Source organism: Lontra canadensis, unplaced genomic scaffold, assembly GCF_010015895.1.
Source record: "Lontra canadensis isolate GAN:19392208 unplaced genomic scaffold, GSC_riverotter_1.0 scaffold38, whole genome shotgun sequence".
Lineage (NCBI taxonomy): Eukaryota > Metazoa > Chordata > Mammalia > Carnivora > Mustelidae > Lontra > Lontra canadensis.
In genome coordinates this window covers 6,180,166-6,204,667 of record NW_022631032.1, presented here as the reverse complement: position 1 = coordinate 6,204,667, position 24,502 = coordinate 6,180,166, and the positions used below count along the sequence as shown (strand labels likewise).

The window sequence follows — 24,502 nt, the reverse complement described above, 5'->3', positions numbered from 1 at the left end:
TATTTTATTTTATTTTAAAAAGATTTTATTTATGTATTTGACAGAGAGAGAGAGCCAAAGAGCACAAGCAGAGGTGGAGGGCATGGCAGAGGGAGGAGACACAGGCACCCTGCTGAACAGGGATCCCAACATGGGGCTCCATCCCCGGACTCTGGGATCATGACCTGAGCAGAAGGTAGGTGCTTAACCAATGGAGCCACCCAGGCACCCCAAGAACACATTTGTTTTAAAAACACTAAGGTTTCTTCCTTCCTTCCTTCCTTGAATATGTGTATTTACTATTCCTCTATCTAAAATCCTTCCCTACCTTCCTATTGCCTGCATGATAAAAGTCAGACTTGGTAATTTGGCATTTCAGCTCTTTGGAGTCTGGCCTTCCTTGGCACTTCATTTCCATCCACACTTTAGCACTCGTAGACAACTTGCAGTTCCCTGAATTGTTAATGCTGTTCCATATCTTTATAACGCGTTTCTTGTTAGGTCCGTGATCAAAGGAGCAAGACTGATACAAAGCAAAGGTCAAGCAAAGCTTTATTTCGTGCCAAGCATTGAGAATCAAACCGACCTCTAGGGGCCGCCTTTTACAGAAAGAGTGAACCACTCCCAGCCTCACAGACTAACTTTTATAGAGCAAAGGCCATATGGTTGAGCCTGGCCATACACAGGTGGCCAATGAGATTGCAACACACAGAGAAAGCTGCACAGTCATGCTAGGTCACACACAGGTGGCCAATTGAATTACAATTCACTCCATAGTAGCTATTTGAACTAGCCTATCACCTTGGTCAGAATTGGTGCCCAAAAGGGGGGATCCCACACTCCTTGGTAGCTAAGGAGATAGTAAGCACGCTCCACTGATTGGACGTCTCCACCTGACCCTACTCATCTCTGCATTTGGGCTGTTATCTCCACCTGACCTGACCCGCCCTTGTATTTGGGCTCTGTTTTCTGGGACTGGTCGACCACATTCTACTGGTTTCCCTGACTTGCTTTTAAGTAAGTTCCCCTGGGGGGTGGGCAGGGTCAGTTTAAGTTTTACTGCATAAACAACAAAAACACTGTTTAACTGAGATGAAATCGTGCTGGCTAAATAGGCCCTTACATTTATATCTTTATAAATATAGATTCCCTTTTCCATGCCCTACCACAGTTTGCCTGATAAACTTCTTCTTCCTGTAAGTCTCCTCAAATATCACCTCCTTTTGTATGATTTTTTGTATGATTTTTTGTTTCTCTCCAGCTCAGTTTGTCACCCCTTTGGGTGACACCCAAAGGTCCTCCCAGGTCCTTTGGTTAGATTTTTATTGACTTTTAGCTCATTGTGTTAGCATTGTCATGACCATTGTCTGCCAATCTTCTTCACTGTAAAGTTCCTGGTGTTTCCTTTGTTTAAGAGGCAATTTAGGGAGATGTTTTGAGACTAGATAAATATCATCTTCCTCAAGAATGTCCAATGGAAAAAACACAGCCTCTTCAACAAATGGTGTTGGGAAAATTGGACAGCCACATGCAGAAAAATGAAACTGGACCATTTCCTTACACCACACACAAAAATAGACTCAAAATGGATGAAGGACCTCAATGTGAGAAAGGAACCCATCAAAATCCTTGAGGAGAACACAGGCAGCAACTTCTTCAACCTCAGCCACAGCAATTTCTTCCTAGGAACATCGACAAAGGCAAGGGAAGCAAGGGCAAAAATGAACTATTGGGACTTCATCAAGATCAAAAGCTTTTGCATAGCAAAGGAAACAGTTAACAAAACCAAAAGACAACTGACAGAATGGGAGTTTTTTATTTTTTATTTGCAAATGACATATCAGATAAAGGGCTAGTATCCAAAATCTATGAAGAGCTTATCAAACTCAACACCCAAAGAACAAATAATCCAATCAAGAAATGGGCAGAGGACATGAACAGACATTTCTGCAAAGAAGACATCCAGATGGCCAACAGACACATGAAAAAGTGCTCCACATTACTCAACATCAGGGAAATACAAATCAAAACCACAATGAGACACCACCTCACACCAGTCACAATGGCTAAAATGAACAAGTCAGGAAATGACGGATGTTGGCGAGGATGCGAAGAAAGGGGAACCCTCCTACACTGTTGGTGGGAATGCAAGCTGGTGCAACCACTCTGGAAAACAGCATGGAGGTTCCTCAGAAAGTTGAAAATAGAGCTACCCTACAACCCAGCAATTGCACTACTGGGTATTTACCCTAAAGATACAAATCTAGTGATCTGAAGGGGCATGTGCACCCGAATGTTTATAGCAGCAATGTCCACAATAGCCAAACTCTGGAAAGAACCTAGATTTCCATTAACAGATGAATGGATAAAGAAGAGGTGGTATATATGTTATATATATACAATGGAATACTATGCAGCCATCAAAAGAAATGAAATCTTGTCATTTGCGAAAACGTGGATGGAACTAGAGGGTATTATGCTTAGCGAAATAAGTCAATTGGAGAAAGACAACTATCATATGATCTCCCTGATATGAGGAAGTGGAGATGCAACATGGGGGGTTTGGGGGGTAGGAAAAGAATAAATGAAACAAGATGGGATCGGGAAGGAGACAAATCATAAGAGAGTCTTAATCTCACAAAATAAACTGAGGGTTGCTGGGGGGAGGAGGGGAGGGAGAGCGTGGTGGGGTTATGGACATTGGGGAGGGTATGTGCTATGGTGAGTGCTGTGAAGTGTGTAAACCTGGCGATTCACAGACCTGTACCCCTGGGGCTAATAATACATTATATGTTTATAAAAATTTTTTTAATTATTTTAAAAAATCCTCTTCCTCATTAAACTCTTGACTACTGATGTTGGCATTGGCATCTATTAATGGTTTTCTAATTCTATCATTCCTTTTGTATTTACTAGTTGGCATTCTACTATAAGGAAAAACTCTCCTACCTTATTTTTAAATTTATTTACTTATTATTTAAATTTATGTGTATGGACTATGAATTATTTGTTTTAGTCATTACTTTTATTCCCTGGTGCCTTAGTCAATGGGTTATAAAACATTACAATCACTGTTTGATTTGATGTTCATATTGTCCCAGATTGAATCCATGGGAATTCCTTCAAGCTGGCTCCTATGTCCTTTGGTACTTCTTTGTACTTCTTTGCTTTCTGACACAAGATGGTCCAGACTCATATTATTCTTTCAATGTCCCAGGCCAAAGGTCAACTCCCCCCACCAAGATCTCTGGTTTCTTTCAGTGGAAATGGTGTTATGTTCATTATTTTTAGGTAACTTCCTTATTTTCAAGTAACTCCCTTTTTTTCAAAGCAACTCTCTTATTTTTAGATAACTCCTTTATTTTTAACTACCTTCCCTGTCAGGAGAAACTGGCTTCCATTATCTTCTATGTAGTTATTCATTTGCTTAAGCCTAGAAAATACAGAAAGTCGTTTCAGAATTGCTAATTAGACTTCAATATTTATATGCTATTTGTCACTTTTGAGGTAAAATTTACATACAATGAAATGCAAAAATCTCAATTGTACCATTTAATGAGTTCTGAAAAATGCACACACCTGTGCAACCCAAACCCTTATCAAGATACAGAACATTATCACCAATTCCAGAAATTCTCTCATGCCCCTTTCTAGTCAACCTAACCACTAGAGGCAACCATTTTATGATTTTCTTTTCATTACAGATTTGTTGGATTTGTTTAGAACTTCATTTAAATGGAAAAACACAGAAAGTACTTTTTTTGTGTCTGGTTTCTTTTGTTTTACATAATAGTTTTTTAAAAACTATTTTTATGGGCCAACATATGGTCTGTCTTGATGAATATTGCATGTACACTAGGAAAGAATGTGTATTCTGCTGCTGTTTGGTGGAATGGTCTATAAATGTCAGTTGTGTCAAGATGGTTGCTAGTTCATGTCTTCAATTACTTTACTGACTTTTTGTCTACTTGTTCTATCACTTCCTGAGAGAAAGTGTTGAAATCTCCAACTGTAATAGTGGATTTGTCTATTTCTCCTTTCAGTTCTATTTTTGCTTTGTGTAGTTGGAAACTCTGTTATTAGATACATTTCTGTTAGAATATATGCCTGTTTTCAGGGACGTCTGGGTGGCTCAGTGGGTTAAGCCTTTGCCCTGGGCTCAGGTCATGATCTCAGGGTCCTCAGAGGGAGCCCTGCATTGGGCTCTCTGCTCAGCAGGAGCCTGTTTCTCCTTCTCTCTCTGCCTGCCTCTCTGCCTACTTGTGATCTTTCTCTCTGTCAAAAAAGAAGAAGAAGAAGAAGAAGGAGAAGGAGAAGGAGAAGAAGGAAGAAGAAGAAGAAGAAGAAGAAGAAGAAGAAGAAGAAGAAGAAGAAGAAGAAGAAGAAGATATGCCTGTTTTGATGAAATAGCTTTTTTGTCATTACGAAATATCCTTCTTTAGCCTTGATAATATTCCCTGTTCTGAAGTTCACTTTGTCTGATATGAATACAACTACTTCCCCTTTTTCTGGGTTAGTGATTGGGTTTTTCTTTTTTCATCTTTTCACTTTTAGCTTACCAATGTCATTTATTTAAAGTGAACTTCTTATAGATAGCCTATAGTTGGGTCTTGAGAAATTTTTCAAATCCAGTAAGACAATTTACCTTTTAAAGCAGAATTTAGACAATTTGCATTTAATGTAATTATCAATAGTATGTTTTGTGTACATCTGTCATGCAGGATATTTGGTTTTAATTTGTCTCTCTGTTCTTTGTTCCTTTTTTCTTTTTGGACTGAGTATTTTATAGTGTTCTGATTTTAATTCTTCTATTGGCTAATTAGATTTTAAATGCCTTTTTCCCCACTTTTAGTCATTTGTCTTACCATACATATCTTTAACTTATCACATTCTATCTTCAAATTATACCACTTCAAGCTTGGTATATGAATCTTATAGCAGTTTATCTCTAGTTATAAGTTTATCACCCTTTCCTTATATTCTTAATGTATATTTTACTTCTTCATTTTCTTTAAACCTCACAAAATATTGTTACTGTTTTTGATGTAAATGGTTATTTATATTTTAGAGAAAATTGTAAAAAAAATGTCTTACATATTTGCCATTTCTGAAAGTTTTTGTTTCTTTTGTGTGAATTCATATTTCCACCTAGAATCATTTTTGTTTAATCTGAAGAACTTTCCTTAGAATTTATTATAATACAGATATGCTAGTAACAAATTCTCTCATCTTTTGTTTGTCTGAAAATGCTTTTATTTCACCTTCATTTTTTGGAAGAATTTTTGCTGGGTATAAAGTTCCAGAGCTTTTTCTTTTAGGACTTTAAAGATTGTATTCTATCATATTCTGGCTTACATTCTTTCTGATATTAAGTCAGTAGTAATACATATCTTTGTTCACTGAATATTATGTGGCTTTTTCTCTGACCATTTCTAATATTTTTCACAGTTTGAGTGGGGTATGCCTCAGTAAGGATTTCTTCGTGTTTATCCTTTTTTTGGGTTGGTTTTCTTTCTTTGACCTATCTGTTTATACTTTTTATTAAACTTAGAAACCTTTGGGCTATTATTTCTTCATATATTTTTTAAAATCTCCTCTCCTGTCTTCCTGGATCTTTTGGTTACATGCATGTGTTAGATATTGTCAGACCGATTACCAAGGCTCTGTTCATTTTATTTTTAACTTTACTTCTTCCTGCACTTTTGTGTAGTTTGTTGTTCTTCTTCTTCTTTTTCAAGATTTTATTTATTTATTTGAGAGAGAGCGTGCACAGGAGCAGGGGAAGAGCAGAGGCAGAGGGACAAGCAGACTCCCTACTCAGTGGGTAGCCCTAAGCAGGGTTTAATTCCAAGAGCCCGAGTTCATGACCTGAACTGAAGTTAGATGCTTAACAACTGAACCACCCAGGTTTCCCATAGTTCATTTTTTGGTACGGTTTCTTCATTCACAGATCTTTTCTTCTGCAATATCTAAGGTGCATTTAAACCCATCCAATGAAATTTTCATTTGGGATATTATATTTTACTACTTTAGAAGTTTTATCTGATTCTTTTTACAGTTTCTTTTAAAATTTTCTTTAATTACATTTATGTTTTTCTTTAAATTTATTATAACTGCTTTAAAGTTACTATCTTCTGGGGTCCCTGGTGCCTCAGTTGACTGAATGTCTGACTCTTGACTTCTGCTCAGGTTGTGATCTCTGGGTCATGGGTTGAGCCCCATGTTGAGCCCTGCATGAAGCTTCATGTGGGGCTCTGTTCTCTGTGGAATCACCTTGAGGTTCTCTCTCTCTTTCTCTCTCTGTTCCTCCCTGCCATGTTCTCTGTCTCTCTCTTGGTAAAATAAATAAATATTTTAAAAAATAAAGTTCCTATCTGTTAATTTCATCATCTTTGCCATTTCTGGGTCTGCTTCTACTGACTGATTTCTCTCCTGTTCATGGTTCACATTTTCCTACTTCTTCACATATACAGTAACTTTTTTTTTTTAAATTGGATAATGGACATTGTGGGTATTCCTGGTTTGGTGCCTGGATATCATCTTTATTTAAAGATTGTTAAGTTTCATTCAAGCAAGCAATTAATTACTTACAAATAAGCTTTTCTCAGTGGATAGAATAGGCTTTACTCTTGGGTTAGTTTAGCCTTATTTTTAAAGTGTGGCCTTTTTGAGGTCTCCCTACCAAACGCCCCAGGTGTTTATAAGGTGTCTTCATTCCAGTTGGTCAGGATTTGAATGTTTCCGAACTTTATTCAAGCTTTAGTAGTTGTTCAGCTTACAGTTCCCCCAGTAGCTGTAATTTAACTAGGTTAAGAAGTTTATCCTTAAACTTACACCAAAGTTTCATGGAGACCCTTATGCATATTTCTGGAGCTCTTTCTCTGGTATTCTGCCCTGCAAATTTCATTTGTCTCAATGTCTCCTAATTCCAATTTCTCTTTCCTCATTTAGCAAGAGTAATATAACCTGTTTGGTTTTTTCCTATCCTGTGCTTAGGTAAATACATCTAGAAAGAAATATGGGGAAACTTTGGGTTCATCTTATTTGTTTTCCTTTTTCCCAGTGTACCTATTGTCCAATGTCTGAAAACCCTTCTTTCATAGATTTGGTCTAGTTTTCTATTGTTTGTTATAGGAAGGTTAGTCTGGTACCAGTAACTTGTTTATGGCTGGATCATGCATAACATTTTAAAAATTTAAATTTTCTATTGAACAATAAAATGCATACTGGAAAATTGCATAAATCTTAAGTGTACAGCTTTATGAATTTTCATTAATTGAATATATTGGTGTAATCAACACCCAGATCACGAACAACAGTATTAGAACTCCAGGAGCCCCCTAGTGGCCCTTTTTAAACATTATTACCGCTTAAGGATAGCCAATATCCCAACTTCTATTACCATGCATTATTTTTGTCTATTTTTGAATATTATAAAAGCAAAATAATACAATATACAATTTTTGTGTCTGGCTTAGTTCACTCGGTTTAACAACTGTGAAATTCATCCGTGTTTGCGTGTACCAGTAAATTGTTCATTCTCTTTCCTGTATGCTATTCCACTATGTGAATATTCTAAAATTTATTCATCCTATTAACATTCTTATATATGTCTTTTGGTGAACACATGAATACATTTCTGTTGCATATATGCCTAGGAATGGAACTGCTGGGTTAACGCACTTCAATTACCACCAAATTTATATAATTAGTCCAGACATTTCTTCTGCTCTTCAGACTTACACGTTCAAAACTGTTTGACACTTTTGTTTGTAAGCATCTCAAACTCATATCCAAAACCATTTGCTCCTCTTTTTATGTTCCCTGAATCAGTAAATGGCTTCTTAATCCATCTAGTTACTTAAGGAGTCATTCTTAATGCTCCTCTTTTCTTAACTCTTCCCAGAAAACCAATACATTATTAAGCCTCTTGGATTCCATCTCTCATTCATGCATGTCCTGAAATTATCCAACTCTCACCATCTCTACTACCATTATCCCAGTTCAAGCCACCATCATCTCTGCCCTTGACTAATGTAACTGCCTCCAGCCTGGCCTTTCAGCAACCCTTCCTGCCCTCTTCCAAACTACTTCCCACAAATAGCCCGAGTGAGCTTTTAAATATGTAAATCAGATTCTATTTAACATTCTCTATTAGCTGCCCATTAACCTTAGGATGCATTCCAAAATATAGTCTGAAATCTATTATGTGGCCAGTAAGATCCTGCATGGTCTGGCCTCTATGTCATCTCTGCCCAGGCTTGCTCCCTACATTTCAACCACACTGACTTCCTTTCAGTTCCTAGAACCCGCCAAGTTCTTTCATGCCCCCAACAATCCAACACTTAATGTTCTCTTGGCTCGAAACATTTTTTAAGGCTCTTTCACATGCTTGGAATTTAAAAGGCACTTCTTCAAAGACATCTTCCCTGATAGTCCAGAATTAATCCATCATCATACCTACTAATTTTCCTTCATAGTACTAACGACAATTGATAATTATGTAATGATTTATGCTTTACCGTCTCTTGCTTTTATTGCCCTTTAGATTTCATCCAGTGTTAAGTTCGTTCCTGTAACTCAATGCCTAACACCGTGTTAGGCACTGTTTACTGTGGTAAACAGTCATTAAGTCATGGTGGTAAACAGTCATTAAGTGCTTATTTAACAATGCACGACCCCTGCAAAGGTTGGAAAGGGCCCCCGCAGGGTCTGCATCTGGCATTTCTCTGCCAAGGTTAGGTGCTTCCTTTTGTGCGGTGATAGTTGGGGCAAGTCCTTTTCTTGCTCACTCAGAGGGGGCTTTTCCCCCTGCGGTCGGATAAGTGTTTGCCGTAGGGCCGCGTGAGAGACAAAGTGCCTCTGGAGAGAGGCGACAGGCAGGAGAGATTAGCTTTATTTGTGAGAGACAACATTATCAGTCACTGTCACCAGAGGACGTGGTAACATCTCGGCGCAGGTGCGTGAAAAGCTGCCAATCTTTCTTGGATGGGGGCGGGACTACATCGGGCCCCAGGAGGGGGCGGGTCAGCGTTTCCTTCCCACAGAACTTGATTGGTCCGGGAGAGCCGAGGGACGGGGGCGGAGCTTGATCCTGTCTGGCGCCAGCCACGTTGGAAGCGGGGCTGCCCCGCAGAAAGGCCACTCCCTGGCCCCACAATGCACTGCGGGTCGCGTCACTCGGAGCGGCGGGTCCCGGCTCGACAGGTACGACCTGGTGTCTCGCAGTTCTTATTCTTCCCTTCTTAGGGTCGTTCTGACCCCTAGCAGGCGTTCCCATCGCTCTCCCTACCAGCCGTCACGGCCCTTGCCCTCGCGACTGCAGACCTCCCCCTGGGCAGGAGGAACCCAGCGCGTGCCCTGGGGGCGGGAGCCGGGTGGTTGGAGCCGCCGAGCTCTGGAGAGGTGGGATTGCGGGGTTTGGTCCCCTTCGACTGGAGGGGTACTGTGAGTGCGCGCGAGCGGCGGTTGCTCCATGGTTGACCTGTCTTGGGTATGGGGCAGCCCAAGCAGAGGAGTCCGGGGAAGGGGCAGTCTCTGTGGGCTGCCGGCAGCGGGGGGCATTCCCTGGAGCCCAGTTGTTAGAAACACGGTAATCCACCTAGGCTATTAAAGTGGAATTAGGAATTAGGTATTAGGCTATTCAGAGAGCTTGACGTGGCATCTACTGTTTTTTTAAAGGCAGGGTGGGATTTGAACTAGTGGCTTACTTTGCGTTTTGTGGGGATTTAATGGGCATTGAACCCAGAGATTTGGCCGCGTTCGCCATCAGAAACCTTTTAAGGCCCTGTTAATGACACTTTGAGAGCGATATGGCTTAAAGGAGACCTGAGCAATTGGCTCGACAGGTGGAAGAGGGCTCCGGAATAGGAGGCCGAGCTCCAGCGGACTTGAATCTCTCTGCCAGCGAAAGCAGCTTTGGACTTTTCTCAACCTTAGTTTCCTGGATCGTCCGCTGGGGCTGTTGGAGAGCTTGAGAACCAGTCTCTCCGATGCGTGTACAGCCAAGGCAAAGTCCAGGGCTAGAGTGTCAGCCACCAGAGGCGAGATGTTGTGATCCCAGCTAACAGGTGGAACAGTCATTTTTCTAAACTCCGATCTTGCTCACATGTTGACATTATAAGGAGTTAGGCAGTACTTGAAATAGTACCTATACTTTCCATTATTGAAGGTAGTTCAGTATTTGAATTTTACATGTGACCATGCGGTAAATTAGTGGGACATCTGGGCATTTCCTATGTTGAGAATCATGATATCAGTTTAGTGATTTTTTTTGTGTGTGTGTATGAACTGATTTTTAAAAATCTATATTTTATACTTATGTTTAAAAGAAGCACAGGTCTTATCAAAGGGGTGCATGTGACTTTCTGTATACTTGAGTAGGAGGCTTGGAAATGTTGTGAGGCAGTGTCTTATTGGGTGGTTAGAATTAGGCCTGTATTTAAATCTTGTCACTTATGAACTTAGAAATTGAATAAATTGCTTTTCTGAGCTTGAATGTCCTCAAGGGTAAAATAGAACTGATAATACCTCTCTCACTGGTTATCAGAAGGCTTAAATGAAGTAATGTATAAAGTGCCTAGAAAATAGAAGGCAGCCAATTAATGATAATAATAATAATAATAATAAACAATATTGTATTTTTGGTCTTCAAGGTGATGTTTCAGGTTCTTTATGTATCCCTATCAGGTAGATACTATCAGTATTTTTATTTACTTATTTATTTTTAAAGATTTTACTTATTTATTTGCCAGAGAGTGAGATCACAAGTAGGCAGAGAGGCAGGCAGAGAGAGAGGTGGAAGCAGGCTCCCCGCTGAGCGGAGAGCCTGATGTGGGACTCCATCCCAGGACCCTGAGATCATGACCTGAGCTGAAGGCAGAGGTTTAACCCCCTGAGCCACCCAGGTGCCCCACTATTAATATTGTTAAAACAATCCTATGAGATACATACTGTTAGTGACCACAATTTACAGGTGCTCAAGTTTACAGTTAGCCAGTTTTTGAACACAGGCATTTGTTCCAGAGTCCATCCTGTTAACTGTTATACTGTCTCTTAAAATGTAAGGTGGTCTTTTATTATTTCAAAATTAGTAGATAGATAGTTTCTCTATCACTGGGTTCTTACTCACTGTTGCTTTTAGCACAGCGGTGATGTGGTACAAGAAACTTAGGTTTAAGCACTGGTTCTGCTGTGTATTTGCAGTATGACATTGAGGAAAGGACCTTCAATTTCCTCATCATTAAAATGGAGTTAATACCTACCTCACTGTTTGTAAACTGTGAGGTGCTACATAACGTTGGGGATTGACACATTTGTGCATGTGTTGGGGGCCCTGTTCCTAGTTGTGTGTATAATTACTCCGGAGCCTGAGGTCTTACACATACTGTGTAGTACAAGCAACTTGTAATAGGAGTATTGAAGGCTATTGGTAAGGTGGGGGGCATAGGCAAAGCTGCTAAATAAATTCTGATTTTCTTTGGTACCCTTCCCCTTTTCCTCTTCAAACTGTTTTTCAAGTGTCTTAAACTGTTTTTCAAGTGTCTTTCTGTTAACATATGGCTGTGCAAAGTCCTTCCTTTTTCTCTCAACCTTGCTCCCACCCTATACATCACAATTAATATAGCCTTCTCCCCCGTAACCTCCGTTTCCAATTCCTAGAGATCTCAGCTAGCATTTTCAATCAAGTGTGCACCACTGTAGTGTTTCCCATGCAAGATAATTTGAGTGATATGTAGGTGAACATTTTAAAAAATAATTTTCACACATACATTTGGATGAAACAACAACATAAAAAATCTCTAATTAGGAGAAAAACTTCTAGCATATCAAAACTGATTTCACATGGGGCGCCTGGGTGGCTCAGTCAGTTAAGCGTCTGCCTTCTGCCCAGGTCATGATCTCAGGGTCCTGGGATTAAGCCCGGTGTAGGCTCCCTGCTCAGGGGGAACCGCCTTCTCCCTCTCCCTCTGCCACTCCCTCTGCTTCTTCTCTCTCTTGCTCATGTGCTTTCTCTCAAATGAATAAATAAATAAAAATCTTAAAAAAAAACTGATTTCACAGATATTATTGCTAAGGATAGGGCAAAAAAAATGTCAATTGAAAGACCTATATTAGGTAAATAATAGTACAGGTGAGATGTAGATATGGTAAGACTTCTGAAAATGGGGGCATCTGGGTGGCTGAATTGGGTTAATCAGCTGACTCTTGATTTTGGCTCAGGTTATGATCTCAGGGTCAGGAGATTGAGTCCTGCATCAGTCTCTAAGCTCAGCATGGAGTCTGCTTGAGATTCTCTCTCTCTCTCCCCTTGCTTGTTTAAAATAAAATTTAAAAAAAAAAAAGAATTCTGAAAATGGTACTTGGATGATTTAAGTTTGGGAAATAATTAAAATAAGATATGAGTGGTTAACCCAATATGAAGTGTTTTTATCTTTTATGAAAACATCTTGCTGGAAAGTAGATATAAAGTGTACTTAAGTGTTGGGTTTTATTAATTACTTTTTGAGAAAGTGCCTTCCTGGGGCCCACAATCAGTACCTCAAAAGGTTATGAAGCAGAGGTCAGCATCCCGTTATCCTGGGACTAAATAGTTGCTAAACCATTGGCATAGTGGGATTTTATTTTCCTCAGTCTCTACATAAATGTTTTCCCAGACTTACCCAGATTTTAATTTGGGCTTTTTCCTTTAGCAGTTGCTATTGAGGAAAGGATATACAGGTCAGTACTCAGATTCCCTGTGAGTTTTCTGCTGTTGAAGGACATAATTTTTTTTTTTTTTCCAGTGTTAAAGGTGAGGGAAAATGGATCATGGCCTAAAAATGTATCTGTGGCCCTGATAAAACTACTATTGCTCCTGAATCTTCCCATGCAAATGTTAACCTCTTGATTTCCTCAGTTCCCATCGGGTCTTTCTTGGTTTTCCCAACCACCACTGTGCCTAGACTCTAAGGGTATTCTAACCCTAGCTTGGCCTTTATGGGGACAGATGCCTTTTTCTACTGGCATAGTTCAGATGATATTGGAGTGAGAGAGAGAGAGAGAGAGTGTGTGTGTGTGTGTGTGTGTGTGTGTGTGTTTAAGAAACTGCATTAAGAATCCAAGGTAGAAACAGAAAAGAGGGGTGGTAGTAGTTGGCAGAGGAGAGATTGCTTGTCCTAAAGTGACTCAAGTCCATCTACAACTTAGTCAAGCCTGGCAGTGTTCACTGGGCAGTCATGACAGTTTTGTTTGCTAGCTCACTGGTTTGGATATTAGGTCCAATGACTCTGGGAGGAGGAAATTTAACTTTTTCTCAGAGGAGTTTTATCTACTGACAGAGGCGATTTTCTGACAACTTTTTAAGAATCTTGACAGGGACTGTCAGTGCTTTGTTGTGCTTTTGGTTACAAGCCTAAATGTATTAGGAATATCTGAAGTGCGAGTTTGTCTAACTATAGTTTTCCAGTTAAGTGGTGGGTGACACAACTTGTGTTTGCTCTTTTCATCTGAATTTCTTTAATTCTGGATTGATGGTTCTGGAGGGTAGGAACTGTGTAATCCTGATGTCTCCCATAGTCCCTGGCATATAGTACCTACTCAGTAAATGTTTGTTAAATGAATGGAATTTACAGTTTGGGATTTGTTTCTCCGTATATGTTATAGGAAATATGAATCATATTTTTCAGTTTTTAATTCATAAAAAAAGAGTAACTAAAGATTACATGAAAATTGGCACTCTGTAATAAAGATTATTCCTAATATTTCTGTTGCTACCCTAGAAAGATCAGGCATGAAAGAATGCAGCCTACTTCTAAATACTAAGAATGTGGGTGCTTGGAAACTGTAAGTCACAACTCTGCCCTCATGGTAATTCCCAAAGTACTCATTGTGTTGCAGTAAACTTGAGGAAGAAAAAATTTTATATTTAAATAATGAATGCCTAAGGGTTCAAAGACATCTTCCTACTTTCTTATACTTCAGCTAAATCTCATAATTATGGTTTAATAATTAAATAAAACATAGTAATAGTTTTTAAAAGGGGTTTGTTGTTTGGATATTGTCCCTTGAAGATTCCCGGCTTTCTCTTGCTATTGCTTTTGGAAGAGAAAAGAAACTGATTGAATAGAAAAAAAAAGTGATTTGAATATGTCATGTTGGTTTTCTTTAGAAGATCCCATTATGGTAAAGAATAATTTAATTCCTGTTGTTTTTTTTCCTTTTTTAAATGAACAGAGGAGAAAAATAGTATTGACCTGTTAATACCTAACTATTCCTTTAATTTCCTCATGAAAAAAGGAAAAGGGAGAGTATATTTAATGCATTAACTTTGTTGTTTGGGTTAATTTTTCATGTCAGTTACCATCATGAGTAGACAGTCAGATTGCAACTTTACACGGCAATGAAAACAACAAACTATAGTACTAATTTCCAAAGTTGGTACCCAGTTGGTTTTCTTTGGCATTTTTTGATATATAATAAACTCAGTTTTTCACATTTGGAATGTGATACTATTGAGCTATCTGAACAGGAAAGGTGAAGATTTAGTCTTTGAGATACAATATCTTGAAAAAAGCCTATGAAATTGTTTTCAAAATTTTCAATTTTCACCATTTTCCCTACTGCTAGTGAGGCAGTATTTAGTGACATTCTTCTCTAAGACCTGGCCAAGAAAGAGTTCTCACTTAATTTCAGACTATGAACATGTTTTAAGTTAGTGTTTTTCAAAGTGTCTGTAGACACTATGCATAGTAATTACTGGGAATTTGTTAAAAATGGAAGCATCTCAAGCTCTACCTCCTAGTCAGTGGATCAGAATTTGGGGGAGGGGGAGGTTCAGAAATCTGCATTTCTAACCAAACTTCCAATGGTTTTTATACAAGCTAAAATTTGAGCAACATTGTATAGTTTTTAGCAAAGTTTCTGATTACCTGATTTCTTTCAGACCCAGCCTATGAAGTCCTTTTATCTATTTTTGTGAAGCTTGATCAGAATATAATAAAAGAAGCATTATGGTTTATTTTCTGGTAAAGAAATTGGGAACAGTACTAAAACCAGTATTCCTTTAGCTTTAAGACTTATTAAAAGTAGGGGCGCCTGGGTGGCTCAGTGGGTTAAAGCCTCTGCCTTCAGCTCAGGTCATGATCTCAGGGTCCTGGGATCGAGCCCCGCATCGGGCTCTCTGCTCAGCGGGGAGCCTGCTTCCTCCTCTCTCTCTGCCTGCTTCTCTGCCTACTTGTGATCTCTGTCAAATAAATAAAGACTTACTAAAAGTAAATTTTTTTGTTTTTTTGAAGATGTATTTATTTATTTTAGAGAGGGTGCATCAGTGGGGAGAGGGGTAGAGAGAGAATCCCAAGCAGCCTCCTCCCTGCTCGGTGGGGAGCCTGACACAGGGCTCAATTTCAAAACCCTGAGATCATGACCTGAGTGAAAATCAAGAGTTGGAGCCCCAACTAACTGAGCGGCATGGGCACCCCAATAAAATTTTTTTTCTGTTTACAAAAGTAATATATGCCCACTGTAGAATATTATGAAAATAGGAAATTAAAAAATAATAATCACCCCAATACTATTTTCTGGAGATAAGCATTATTATAATTTTGGCATATTTCCTTCTGATATCTATTTCTCCATTTATCTCCCCCTTCTTCTCTTTGGCTTTATAGTAAGCATTTGCAGTTTTTATCCTGCTTTTTTTTCTGATTTATTTGTAAGCATTTTACTACATTATTGAACTCTTTTTCATAAACATAACTGTTCTTCATTATATTCTATCATAGTGTACTATAATTTATTTAACCATTCTCCTGTTGTTGGATGTCTAGATCATTTTTGGATATTTCTGTGAAAGAATGCCTTTCTGTTTAACATTTTGTCTGAATCTGATTACTTCCCTTAGGGTAGGGTTATATATTTATATTGCTATTGTGGTTGAAGGGCATCAATATTTTTAAACTCTGTTGAATATTGCCAAATTATTTTGAGAATGGTGTTTATTATAATATTTACTTCTGCAAATACTTACAAAAATGCCAGAAAAAAGCAAGTATTATTTTTAAAAGTTTTTTAAAAAATATTTATTTACTTTAGAGGGAGAGAGGTGTGGGCATACTGGAAGAGAGGCAGAGGGGGAAGGAAAGGGACAAGCAGACCCCACCCTGAATGCAGAGGCTGACGTGGGGCTGGATATCAGGACCCTAAGATCATGACCTAAGTTGAAATCAAGAGCAGGTAACTCAACCGACTGAGCCACCCAGGTGCCCCAACAGTTATTATTTTTTAAAGGCCAATTTGTTAAGCAAAGTGTAGTATGTCATTGTTTTAATTAGTGAATCTTTGATTATTAGTGAGTTGAACATTTTTGCACCATTTATCAGGTTGGGCTTTCATTTTTTTTATCTAACCCAATTATTTGTTTTGTTTTAGGTCTCCTCTTCTGGTTGAAATGTCCATGATTTTATCTGCATCAGTCATTCGTGTCAGAGATGGGCTGCCACTTTCTGCTTCTACTGACTATGAACAAGGCACAGGCGTGCAGGAGTGCAGAAAGTATTTTAAAATGCTCTCGAAGAAACTTGCTCAGCTTCCTGATAGATGTACACTGAAAACTGGACATTATAACATTAAGTAAGACTTCGTTTTGCTCCATTAGAATCATTTGCGTAGTGGTTGCCAGTTGCATGAATTTAAGTGGTTGCTGTAAAACGTAGTGATTGCTTAGTTTAGAAAAGTGTTCAAGTCAAGACTCATGTGGTTCTGAACTTAAACTAAACAGTAGTCATCCTGTCATTACCCTTTTTGCAGTTTCTCTGTGTCTATATCTGCTTTAGAAATTTTTATAGTTTTGGAGATCACAGGTATTTTATCTTTTAAGTTGGTCACTAGGTAGTTATTGGTGTTCTTACATACCCAGGCAAACTGTCTTGGGAAATATAAAAATTGTACATGATACCTGCCCTCAAAGAATTTAAGTTTACATATAGTGAGAGAGGCTAGCACATCTCTATTTATTGTATATAAAGTAACACTGGGTGATGGGATAGAGTGACTTTATCATAGTTCAGGGACTCTCTGCAAGGGTGATATTTGAGCAGAGACCCTAAAAGATGGGGGGAAAGATAGTCAGATGAAGGATGCTGTGGATGAAGAGCAAGGCAGAGTAACAGCCAGTGCAGAAGACCTTTGACACTGATTAAGGGATGGAAAGAAAACCAGAGATGCTGGAGCATTTTGGATGATTAATAGAGTGGCAGAAGGTGAGGTCAGAAAGCTAAGAATGGGACAGGTTATGTAGAGCTTTCTAGGCTGTGATACAGAGTTTGGATTGAGTCTAATGTATAGGAAACCATTGGAGAGTTTTAAGCTGGAGAGTTATGTAGTGTGATTTTGGCTTTGAGCAGATCATCCTGGCTGCTGTGTGGAGAATGGGCCCAATGGGAAAGAGTAAAAGCAGAGAGATCATTTAGTAGACTCTTAAAGAAGTTCAGGTAGAGGTGATGCTTAGAACTTGAATGAAAGTGAGAATGATGAGGGGTGTTTGGATTTGGGGAATAACACCAACAACTCTTCTTAATGGATAGTAGTGGCATGTGAGGGAAAGAGAATAATCGAGTTACCTCTAGATTTTTGGCCTAGAGAATGTCCATAATTACTTGGCTAATGGGGTTGAAATGAGTAAGGTTGGAGATGTGTGTTTCATTGATAAAAATGAAGAGTTCTGTTTGAACATGTTAAGTCTGAGATGCCCATTAGACATTTAGGAGGCACTGTCAGGTGGGCAGCTGGATGTGTAAGTCTGGAGCCTAGTGGAAAAGGACCAATACTGAGATATAGATTTGGGGGTCAGCTTTGTAGTTTATAATTAAAACTATGGGAAAAGATAAGACACCCCCCCCGCCCCCGGAGAGCATATGCATAAAAGAAGACAATTAACTTTTGAGCAGTTTGACATAGATTTTGCATATAGAAGGATATCAGATGAGGACAAGATTCAGAAGGGATATAATTAGGAGAAGGGCTTCGTTATTGGGATGACACATGAGCCATGTCCTGAAGAATTCGTAAGATTTGGCTAAGACAGAGAAGAGAGCATTCCAATTGTAGAGAGGAGAGGCAGAATTATTTAAGATGACTTGGCCTTGGGGGTGTATTCACTTGTTTGGCCTGGCATAGTGAATGGTGATTTAGGGATAGTTATGGAAATGTGAGATAAATAATGTGGGGCCTGATCCTGGGTTTCTCTGCAAGTTCAGACTTAGGCATGTCACTATGATGTAATAGGTTATAAGAAGCTGTTACTGCAGGTTTGAGAGAAGTGACTTGCTAAAAAACAATGGTGAGGCAGTGAAATGTAAGATGAAATGGAAAGTCTGAGAGAGATTAACTTATAATTAGGGCCTGACCTAATAAGATGCAAAAGAAAATGCCGGTCACAAAGACACTTGAAAAGAAGGAGTGGGTAAGCCTGGTAAGATGGAATGCCAGAGATGAAGAGATGGAATACCAAAGATGACTGAAGCCTTGGAATTGGACAGAATGAGCTTTTTGGGAAGGGTTGCTTATGGGAGTGAGGAAGAAGAGATAGATAACTAAGCACTATTTTGAGTGTTTTACTTGAGCTTGTGACTAGGCAGCCCAGTTGAGCTGGGTTAGAGATTTTGGAATCATTCACATAGAAGTTGAAACTGTGAGAGTAGAAATGCCCACTGAGTTTCTGAGAGGCCCAAATAGAACCTTAGAGAAATGTCCATAATTACTTAGATCAGCTAGGTAATGGTAAGATAATGAGCTTTTATCTTAAACTGGGCTTTTAAAGGGTTTAACTGGGCAATGTAGGGGTGATGATGGTTAAAATATATCTAAAATAATGTCTAACCTACTTCTGTTTTATGGAGAAAAACTTGTAAATTTTAAGATTCCATTTAATAGGTGCTTTTAGAACCCTTGGTCATTATTCTGAGTATCAGTTGCTATTGTATGGTACTGTAGACCTTTATGTCAACATTACAGAAGATTGTTTAAACATATATTAATTCTGACAGATATTCTGGACTTGAAAGAACAAATTTTTTTGCAAATATTTTTCTTCCTCTCTCTTATTTTCTTAAGAGTATCATGTAAGATTTTAACACCCTTCCAATTCTGTTTAATTGGTTTTAATTCTAGATTATGTATTATTTCTTTATACCCCGTCTTATTCCACAAAGGATGTAAGGCAATTTAAAAAAAAAAAAAAAAAGAGCACAGGAAAGAGAATCAAATGAAAGTAGAGATAGAGATAGGAGAATAATAAACTGAAGTAACATTTCCTTCTGGAGATTGAGACTACACAGTCCACATTCATTTGTTGGAAAAGGACTTGGAAATATTGCTCTGAGCATCTTCATGGCCAAAACAAAGGAAGATAATGAATCATTTACAGGATTCAGTGTCCATTGGATACAAACTTTGCTCTTCATGTTCTTGAGACCTGATATACTTAAAGAGGGATAGCGTTTGGGTAGCATTCTTCCAGCAGCCATAACAATGAGCTTTTTATGATTTTTCTTATTATATTCCCTAGCGTAAGCAAATGATATGATACAAAAAAGCAATTTTATGAGACAAGTTTAGGAGTGCGATGAATCAGCAGTGGTTTGATCTAGCCTGATCTAAGAATATAATTTAGAAATGTCTAAAGGAATAAATACATTACATGGCCTTTGGAACCACACATAGAAAAGCCTCTATGCATGTTATTTTTGTAACGAAGTTTTTAAAAAGGTTTGAACAAGAGAAGTTTCATTTCTAGTTCCTGACAAGAACCTGGACTTTATTTGTTTACTATCATTGATTAGAGAACTTGTTGATTGTTTCCTATTTTATTGAGATTTTCATGTTGTTTGACAATACATTTAGACTGAATTACAAAGTCACCATAAAATTGGGAGTTTATATGTTACCTGAGTTCTTTAAAGTTCTCTTGTGACACCTGTTTTTCTAGCTACCCTTATGCTTGCCAGATAAAACTCACAGATTTGCAGGCGTAGCATCATAGCACCGTTTGGAACTGGCTCCAGGCTGCCTGTCTGCCTTGTTGAAGCCTGGCTTAGAGCCTCCTTCTTTTGAGTCACCTTCTTCCTTGCTACTACTGTTTCATTTCTCTCATGATCACACTCCTTACACAGATTGCCTATAGAACTTGTTTTTTGTTTTATCATTTATATTTTTCTTATTTTACATTTATTTTTAAATGTTTGTATCCTTTCTCAATAGTTAAGTCACTGAGATACTTGATCTGTTTTGGCTTATAAGTGACTCCTCATCTCTTAACTTGTGGATTTCAAATTTCTGTAAAAATTCAGGTGTTCTTTGCAGAATACCACTGAGAACCAAAACAGAGTAGCTAGGTGTGTAGTTATATGCTAAATCAGATGTACCTCACAGTGGATTCTAGTTGAATAGGTAGAGGAATACTGTAGAGTTTGAAAAAAAAAATTAGAATAATGTTTTAAAATTAAGAAAACTCTGGGGTGCCTGGGTGGCTCAGTTGGTTAAAGTGTCTAGCTCTTGGTTTCGGCTCAGGTCATGATCTCGTAGGTTGTGGAATTGAGCCCCACATCAGGCTCTGTGGTCAGCAGGGAGTCTGCTTGAGATTCTCTTCCTCTGCCCTTCCCCCTGCTCCTGCATGCACACTCTTACTCTCTCTCTCAAATAAATAAATCTTGAAAAAAATATTTTTAGAAAAGTCGAAAATAAAATTGAGAAAATTCGTTTAATCCCCGCACCCCCCACATGTGTTGGGAAAATGATGAACTTCATCAGATTGTAGTGGCTGAATACTTGAATTTGGCTAATGGAGCCCATTCTGTGGAGCTTAGGCTGGCACAATGCCTTGCACAGAAGATACTAACTGCTAAATGAGGGATGGTTGTTTTGGGAGTATGGCAGTGTTCAGAGTAGCATGGAGTTACGTCTTCATTTTCAGTTTGGCTTGTTGATTAGTGGGTGTTTGGGGGTGCATAATCTAGTTTTGTGATTTCTTCTCATCTTACAGTTGAATCCTTGAACAACATGGATTTGAGCCACATGGGTCCATTTATAAGATAATTCTTTTCAGTAAATACAGTATAGTACTATAAATGTATTTTCTTCTTATGGTTTTTTAAATAACATTTTCTTTTCCCTAGCTTACTTAGTTGTATGAATACAGTATATAATATACAAAATAATTGTTGATTGTGTTATTGGTAAGGCTTTCCATCAACAGTAGGCTATTAGTCAAGTTTTTGGGAAGTCAAAAGTTATGCTAATTTTTGACTGTGCAGGATACTCACATCCCTAACCACAGCTTTGTTCAAGGGTCAACTGTCATAGTGATGGTACAGTTCTCTCTAGGTAAAACTTTAAGGAATTTATCTGTTTCATAAGTTGAAGGATACTCTCCTTAAATTGTCATAAATGTTTAATATATAAACATGTCAGAGCTTAGGAAACAATGATGACTAAAGCAATAATTATGAACCATATGAAATTAAGTTGTGTCCTATGAGAAAAGATGTGTGAGGATTACTGTTGCCCGTGATAAAAGGACAATAGACATATCTAACATATATATATAGGCATCTGTAGCTGAGTAATTCTGCATGGCATCTGAGATCATCTCTGTCTTTAAGGTAGGGGAATGTTGAAAACTCACTGACTTCAACCCTAAAGCCTTCTGGAAGAGGAGATAAGGTTGTATTCTGTTCTGTAAAATTTAGTCAAGTATTTATTGAGCTTCTGCTTTATGTAGGTACTTTTGTGTAGATACTGGTGGGCTGTATAATTATATGTACACAATATACTCAACAAATTAGTATATAAATAGGTGAATGAATGGTGTAATCTTTGTACTCATTTATTCACTAATTTATTGAGCATTTATTATATACTAGACACCAACTATTCTAGTTGCTAAGAATACAGTGGTGAGCTGTATAGAAATTATCTCTGCTCCAATGGAGCATAGATATTAGTGAAAGGCATTAGAACAAATAAACATAAATATATAATTACAAATTGGCTTAATTACATGAAGAAAAATAGCAACCACTATGATATAACAACCATAAGGGTGAGATCAATTTTTATTTTATTTCTTTTACGATTTATTTATTTATTTTAGAGAGAGTATGAGCAAGTAGGGGGTGGGGCAAAGGGAGAAGGATTGAATCTCAAGCAGACTCCCCACTGGTCATGGAGCCTGACGCAGGACTCAATTCTGCAACCCTTGAGATTATAACCTGAGCCAAAGTCATGAGTCTGATGCTCAGTGGACTGAGCCACCCAGGTGCCCCGGAGTGGGATTGATTTAGATTGTGTGCTCTGGGAGGAACTTTAACTCCCAGAAGGATGAATAGGATTAGCCAGATCAGAATTAGAGCATGGTAGAGATGGGTTTGGGTTGGAGCATTGCAAGTGAGGAAGATTGAATTCGTGAAGTTTCTCAGATTGGAAGTTGGAGGACTGGGAGTACATTGGTATCCTTCGGATCTGAAATAACACTAGTGTGGCTAGAATGTAGAGAAGGAGGAGTAGAGTTGCATAAGAAGTAGAGGAGTTGCCAGAGCTTCTTGAATATCCTGATACAAGGTCCCAAATCCTGAGGTTTCATTACTCTTAATTAGAGGGAAAATATAGAGACTGATTTGTGGCTTGAAAAAGTGGGGGGGAACTGTTGATGAATTAGCACATAATTGGTTTATCTAGAACATGGGGAAGTTGAGTGTTATGTTGGGAAAGAATGTGGGCTTTGAAGTTAGAACTAAGTTTGACCCTGCTCTGCTTCTTAATGGTGTTTGTGGCCCTGGTAAGCTACTAAACATCCCTGAGCCTCTCTTCTGTCATCTGTAAAATGGAGATAGTAGTGCCCCTTTATTGTGAGAATGAAATTAAATAAAATACATACACAAAGCACTTAGCAGAGGGTTTCATTCAAACTAAATGGTCAGTAAACTGTACCTGCTGCTGTTACTCCTCCTCCTCCTCAAGGCAGAAGGACAACAGCCAGATTGTCTGTGAAAGGTGTGCTAAATGAATCTAACGGACAGGCTAACGCATGCACAAACCAGCATGCCTGTAGTGACTTTAGACTATTTCATATGACGAATTCTCTGTGAAAGGATGGGAGTCTTTGAGTTTGTCTTTGTGATAGTTGAAAGCTGGAAGTTTTTTGATAACAGAAGGCTTGTATGTACTGTTGAAAACTGGCTTTGCATTTCAAAGAAAGATAATAGCATAAGACTAAATTCACTATGAAAAGCCATAATACTATAGAGTACTTTATGGCCTTTTCAGAGAATATCACATAATTACAGTAAACTAAAGTCTTTGAAAGAAAGACTCTCTGAAAATGCTGACATGTAATCTTAAAAACACAGGCTTCCCTTTATTTCCCAAATAATTCTCTAGTTAACTAAGTGCAAGCAAGAGAAACTGGGATAAACTGTCACGTATGTGTCTGTGGTTCACTTTATATTAATATGGAAATATAAAACAAAAACTTGTCCGAGTTCAAAAGCTTCAGTCATATTTTTGGAGGATAATAAAACAATTCCTAAGTAGCTACTTGGGTGTTTGAGTGTGAGGTAAGCAGTCACCAATTGTGTTTTATCTCCCAGGTTACTAGGGGGTATGTTTGAATGCTAAAGACATGTCAAAGAATTTTTGTAATGATAGTGAAGATTTTTTGGAAAGAGAAAATTGCTTGGGAAAAACATACTTTGCCCTTTGATTTAGTTACTAATTTCATAGAAAAATGCAATATGTATGGCTAAACTTTTTTGACTGTGATTCATAAGAAGAGATATATTTTATTTTTAAAAAATTTTTTTAAAGATTTTATTTATTTGTCAGAGAGAGAGAACAAGCAGGGGCAGCTGCAGGCAGAGGGAGAAGCAGGCTCCCCGCTAAGCAAGGAGCCTGACATGGGACTCAATCCCAGGACCCCGACTGAGCCACCGAGGCTTCCTAAGAGATACATTTTAGTTTGTAAACATTATATACAACTAGGAAACTAAAAAGTTTTATGAAACAATATACATTCCAATATTTTATGTTCTATTTCAATTTTTAAGAAAATGCTTTATGTAGTTTATACTAATTTTATGACCTAATAGGTCACAAGTTGCAGTTTGAAAAACATTGCATCAAATGACTGTATTAAGTGAACTTCAAAAAGAATTCCAGGTTATTCCAGAAGCTGTAAAACCAGCACAATTTTTCCGGTAGTATATTTCACACCATTAATAATAAGTGATCAATAGGTACCAACCCCATATCATTTGGCTGCATTGGATGGTCTTTTAAGAAAGAAAGAGAGAAAAAAGAAAGGAGGAAGGAAGGCATCCATGAACTCTCACTGAAGGATACATAAGAATTTAATAATAACATGAGTTGGGGTGCCTGGCTGGCTTGGTCAGTGGAGTATATGGCTCTTAATCTTAGGGTTGTCATGTTGGATGTGGAGATCATTTAAAAAAAAAATAACAACATGAGTTGCTTGAGGGACAGAGAATTGAGT

At 38.2% G+C, this 24,502-nt stretch overlaps 1 protein-coding gene across 6 annotated transcripts in view; it reads left to right on the top strand.

Annotated features, from left to right (window-relative positions):
- Positions 1-9,071: 9,071 nt before the first annotated feature.
- SEC22A (SEC22 homolog A, vesicle trafficking protein) overlaps positions 9,072-24,502 on the top strand; it is a 71,676-nt gene continuing 56,245 nt past the window's right edge. For 2 of the 6 annotated variants that reach the window (XM_032869503.1, XM_032869510.1), the window contains exons 1-2: positions 9,072-9,186; positions 16,387-16,587. In XM_032869503.1, coding sequence (XP_032725394.1) covers positions 16,406-16,587 — 182 coding nt within the window. In that variant the 5' untranslated portion in view covers positions 9,072-9,186; positions 16,387-16,405. The other 4 variants (XM_032869505.1, XM_032869509.1, XM_032869504.1 and 1 more) reach the window with 4 other exon arrangements.